At 42.1% G+C, this 6,000-nt stretch overlaps 1 protein-coding gene across 3 annotated transcripts in view; it reads right to left on the bottom strand.

Annotated features, from left to right (window-relative positions):
* Positions 1-5,329: 5,329 nt before the first annotated feature.
* The window catches only part of cep112 (centrosomal protein 112), a 139,795-nt gene continuing 139,124 nt past the window's right edge, over positions 5,330-6,000 (bottom strand). For all 3 annotated transcript variants that reach the window (XM_050068624.1, XM_050068626.1, XM_050068627.1), the window contains one exon: positions 5,330-5,631. In XM_050068624.1, the coding sequence (XP_049924581.1) occupies positions 5,628-5,631 (4 nt within the window). In that variant the 3' untranslated portion in view covers positions 5,330-5,627. The remainder of the gene's footprint in view (positions 5,632-6,000) is intronic.

Genomic DNA, 6,000 nt, shown 5'->3' with positions numbered 1-6,000 from the left:
CATTGTATTTGCTTGTTTATTTCTATTGACCTGTTCAGCACTTTGGTCAACCTTGGTTGTTTTAAATGTGCTTTATAAATAAAGTTTGAGTTGAGTTGAGTTGAGTAGGAGTTCAATTAATTTTTCCTGAAAGTAGCTTTTCTCCTCAGTTACACAGCATTTTTACATGTTGGCCTAGCCATCTTGCTTCCACATTAAACTGCTGAGGTGTCCATTGAAATCGCTAACTTTAGCTAACAGCACTAGCCCTGATGACTGATTATAATTACTGCATCACTCACAAGGTGCCACAAGTTGTCATTCCTAACTCGACAGACACTAACTGGGGGGCGCAATTTGATGCAGTAGCCAAGTAGTGTATTAAATATAAGATATTAGAAGTATACGCAGTGCATTTCATGTCACGTTCAAGGACCACCACTGGCCTGCGAGCCCACTTTGAGCAACTATGATTTAGACCATAATGTTGGAAGATAAAGATGTAAAGAAAACACATCTAAATGTATGAATACATTTTGAAATTCTGTAATTTAGAAAAGTATTTTTTGGATGCATTTAGAGTTAAGTATGTAAAGGTATGCACGACACAGCACAGCTGGGCACAAAGAGATGCAAATTGACGCTGGGTAGTGCAAATTGAAAAATAAATGCGGCTATCCCCGATGACCTCACTTCATAAACTTACAGACAGAAGGAGAATCCACAGCACTGTGGAGACTTTTTTTTGTAAGTTAATGAATGGAAGGTCAAAAAGACAGATACATTTTCAACTTCAACTGGTGCAAGAATATCTTTATAATGATAAAAGAAGCTGAGAGAGATAAAAAGAAAGAGCGAGACAGAGATACCAGATACCCAGACAGAGACATAGGGCAAATAATACAGACAAACCTCCCACACTGTCTTTAGTGCATGGTCTTCTGTCCCTCTGCTCAACCCACACTATCAGCGCAGACGGCAAATTCGTGCCACAATCACGCAAACACAACCTGCTGTGCCTTCTTCACTGAGGCTACATCGCCTCTAACCCACTTGTTCTCAAATCACACAGCTGCATATCCTTTTCATAGCTCTGGTTGCGCTTGAGTGACAGGACCGGGGAAAAAAGGAAAAAAAATCACTGCCATAAATACCGTATCAACAAAGAGAGAGTGATACGAGCTAGGAGAGAGACAAAGGCAGAAAACATGATGGAAGACATCAGTGTGTGTGAGAAGTGCTGGCGATAAACAGGTTTATTTATGCAAGCAGCGTACAGCAGCCAAACGTAGGCCTCCTAGGGTCTGACTCAGAATACAGCGCTATAAAAAGCTCCAGTGACACATGGCTCACGCACACGCAAACGCACACGCACAATGACTTTGTCAATCACACGCTGATGTACAGTCAATCCCAGAGGCCTGTCACGAGTGCGCAGAGTGAAGCGTGCACACACAGAGCACACGTTACATGTGTAGATCTAGTAAGAGGCTGCAAAAAGAAGCAGTCAATGACCTCAAATTAACCGAAATTGAGTAGAAATCACTGCTGCTCTTTGAATTCACGTCCTCAGATAACCCCTCTGATGTAAAATACAAAACAAAAACTGGTTTAAAGTTCCTCTGTGCAGTATTTGCAGCTGCTCTACATTTCTGATTCAGCACCATGAGGCAGTTTTTTTTTATCTCGTGTGCAATGATTTTTAAACGCTGCATGAAAACTATTCTTCAGCTAACACATGAAAATCACCTAAATTACATTGCACCAGCCGTGAGTGCTAGCGTGAGGTGAGAATATGGTGGAAACCTTGGGAGCTCCCTGACTGCCCTTTACTGTTGTCACACAACAGTCCACTGTCTGATGTGGAGATAACCGAGAGGAAGAGAAGGCTTTGATCCTTAATGGGGCCATGGCGGCCGTGTGGAAATGACATTCATGGCTTGTATTTACACAAGCACAATTATGGAGGTTATTTTGGAGGTAGACAATCAATTAGAGTGAAACTATGTCAGAGTAATAACACAGATTAAAGGAGAGGTTAAAGCTGGAGCCTGTTTGGGTGTAAATGAGCAAAACACGGGGCGAGGACACATTGCCCTTTATATCGACGGTATCAGCAGTTCCATGTTGAGTTATCTCTGAAGACTCAGTGTGCTTTAAATTAAGTGTTTGTCAGGTCCTCTAACAGTTCCTGAAACATCCTTTACAGAGCGTGAGTGGCGCTGTGTCCTACAATTGACTGATCTAAGCCCCGCCCCCCTTAGTCACTGTTCCTAGGTTGGACAAGCTTGACACAAAGAATGTGGCAATGCCAGTTTTTTTTAGCCAGGTGCTGCAGTGTTTATTAGACAGCTTCTGGGTATCAGGAAATATAGGTTTAAGAGAACGACCTTGAACGACTAGGACTACAGTTGGAAGGATATATTCACAAGGTCACCTGTAATGAACAAAGATAAATAACGCAAATTAAAGCCCAGTTCAGACCAGCGATTCCTGATGAGACAAAACCGTTTTAGCTAGCTGCAGAGAAAAGTTGCAGCGGTGTGAACTGGCCGTCTGAGCTCGACTCAAGCCATCACCTGCAACTCCGCTGGTCAAATCGCCAGTGGCTGGTTTTAAAACGAAAGGCACGACACCTGTTCCTACAGCCAATCAGCTTGTAGTGAAGTCTGCTGGTCGAGTCAAAATGACTGCAGACAACGTGTTTCCTTGCTGTGGCAGGTGCTCCAACCTCGCCGAGCCCTCTGTTTCCATCTTCACATGTGCCAGTATTGGATGGTGGGTCACTGCTGCTGCTTGCTGTATGTGCTTATGCTTACTTATATCATTGTGGCATATTTAATATGAATACAGTCCATCTGATGCTCGTTTTGTTTCTGTTTGTCACCATTTCATCACTCCTACAAATGCAACTGTAGCCAGTATCTCACTATCACTATCCTCATTCATACTTTAAGAATCTACAAATTATATTCAGCCACAAAATAAGCCTGAAAAGCTGGAAACCAGAACAGAAGTTCAGACGGTTGTTGCATAGAGATGATACACTGTCTCATATAGTTGCATTGGTGTGATCCGGCAGGGTTTTAGAACATTGCAGAATGGTGCATTGCAAGTAGTTGCCTGTTTCAAGTCGTCTCTTCGTGGATCTTTGGTCTGAACTGCGCTTAAGTGTTCTAGTCTCAACAAAAAGGGAGGAGTTAAACCGAAGTTGACAAGACTAAAGCTATTAGTCAACATTGTTCTTGCGCTGCCAGATACAGTATGTGTGCCCTTTTACCCTTCTGGGGATCAGTAAAGTACTCTGTGTATTTATTATTGGCAACGGGCCTTAATGCTGATCGGCACGTAGCCTTATGGTGTGGTCACAACAAACTCGAAGTGAGTGTTTCACGCAGCAAGATTACATAGGCTACAAAGTCAATGCAAAGATGCAAATAAACGCAAATTTGTGCCAGGTGACGAGAATGACGGGATGCAAAATTTGTGTGAAGCTGTGACACTGGTGTTACCCACACAAGGAGGATACAATCACAAAAGGTATGTAGACCTTGCTATAACGTTTTGGCTTGACACATTGTCACTGATAAGACCCAATTGGGAACCGAACGTGGGTGTCTGCTTTGTCGATTTCAAAAGTCTCGCATTACACACATCCAGGCTAAAACACAACCCCTAAAAAACTGGGTCAGCAGCATTTTCAAAGGTCTCCATTTTAGGGGTTCCAAAACACTAGAGCAGTGTGGACGCCAGGCATAAAGGTAACAAGTTTTAAAACTAAAACATATTACTATGAATGCAGCCTAATGGGTAGAGTTACTTGCTTTCTGTTTTAAGCAAGTATCAGGAGCAGGTAAAGTTGTAAGAGAGAACATCCACACATATCGACACCCAAAGATTTCAATGTCATTGAAAGTACTTCAGCTGCTTAGAAATGTTTAGACCAAAGCTGAAGGAAGGTTTTATTGAGGAAGGTTTTTGATCTCTGTGTATACTGTCCTTTACTTTTTCCACAGACAGCTTTGTTCTAGACGTATACGTGAATTCTGTTGGATCTGGAGACAGTCCATGAAACTGGGCAACCTGGTATTTATCAGCTGTTTCCTGACACCTCTACCTGCTCCTGTAGATGGTTTTCAAGTGAAACTGAACCCTTAAAAACAGCAAAAATACCTGTGTCCATTTGTACAATTGATCGGGTCAAGATGTGCAAAAGACACTTATCGGAGAATGAAGAGGCTATGAGGGCAGACAAAATCAGTGTTGTACGTTCTCGTTAGTTTGAAGCATACTGACACGAATGTAAACATGTATACAGTACATGCAAAAAATGTCACACATATTTCCTCACATGCACGTATGTTGCTGTGTTGCAATACTGAATCCTCTGTGCACGTCTTCCAGAAACAACAGACTCTACAAAGGCTTTGTGCTGAAAGACTAAATTCCTGTTTCTCAGATGTCGGCCTGACAGTCCTCTCGCCTTTCGCCTCTCTTTTTTTTGTTTCTCCTCTCTCTTTGCCTGGGCAGCAGAATCAGCACATCAAATAAATACAGAGAAGGGTATAGTGTTTCGTTTGGAGACAGCAGAGCAGGTCACGGACAATGGGAACACATGGAAGTGCGTGAACTGCGGGTGTAAAGAGAAAGCAATTCCAATGCAAACACGTGCAGAGGCCGCTTTGAAATCAAATCTGATTTTGGAATTTAAGAATGCCTACAAACTGTTTTCCAGGGAAAAACTGGATCCTTTTGAAATGATCAGTATTCAAGCCCACGCATTCCTCACCTACCAGAGACAAAAAAAAAACTGATGGATGGGGGCTCATTATGAAGCCCATCCTCGGTCCACCAAATGTTATTATCATCATAAAACCTCCGCACACTGGAGACATCGGAGGAGACATGGAGACATGGCGGCCATTTCATGGACTCAAGCGTCTGAGTCATTCAGCTTGGGTTTGAGTGGAGCCGTTGGTAAAACACAAAGTGGTGGCGGAGGCAGAAACGCTGGGCCCAAGGACTGTAGCGCTTGGCCTGAGGTTCAAACAATCGACTCGCAGCGCTCTTTATCTGAACCAACCACAAACCCCCAACTACTCTTTACAGTTCAAATGGGGGCTTGAGCAGAAAGGCGATGCTAAATAGTGATGAGGGCGATGGGAATTCAAGGTCTTTGACTTTAGTATAAAGTTACAGAGCTAATCTTGGTTAACATGCATGTTGTGGTCATATAAAAACAAGGGCAACAGCATGACTTCCCCTAATTGAGGGACTAATTACGAGGTATTTGAAGTAGATGAAAAACATGCTCAGAATTAACAACAAAATAGCATGACAACAGAAAATGATGCAAAGTCTTTTATTAAAAATGATGGATTTTGGTAACAAGTTAATGATATAAAAAGTATAAAACTGAACAATGTAATCAGAACATAAATATTTTTTTCCAACAGGACAAAGCAAAAATCTGACAATGAATAAATAATTCATGTTAGTAAAACCAAGAGCACATAAAACTAAAAGATGGCAGGTCCAGTGGCATGAGAGGTGTGTAAAATACTTGTAACAGTCAGTAATGCTCACATCTGATTGGACGCTGTATCCTTCATATCCTGGTGTGGAGTCAGGCTGTGGTTCTCCCATGGTTACCTGTACGGAATAAGTCCCATTATTCCAGTGTTGAACCATTAAACCAACATTATAACACAGTTATATTAAAGAATACCATCATGGATTTTAAACTATCTCTCTGTGATTGACTGTTCCTTTGAGATGCTCAACGTCTCCGTCACTTTAAGTTGTGAGGTAGAGTACAGTGAAATAACAGGTTATTTACTGTGATGTGTGTGACTGACAGTCCTGAGAGATGTTTGCAGAGATGTGAGCGGCAGCGTCGTTTGACGAAGCCTCTTATCACTGCATATATAAGATGCTTTTCATAAAGACATAAATGGCTCTTACAGTATGATGGATGGGAGGCAAATGAAAGCCCTCAGGACGGGAAGCTGTCATAGTCAA

Source organism: Epinephelus moara, chromosome 18 (genome assembly GCF_006386435.1).
Source record: "Epinephelus moara isolate mb chromosome 18, YSFRI_EMoa_1.0, whole genome shotgun sequence".
In the NCBI taxonomy this organism is placed as follows: domain Eukaryota; kingdom Metazoa; phylum Chordata; class Actinopteri; order Perciformes; family Serranidae; genus Epinephelus; species Epinephelus moara.
Note: the sequence above shows the minus strand (reverse complement) of the source record. Positions and strands in the feature narration are given on the sequence as shown.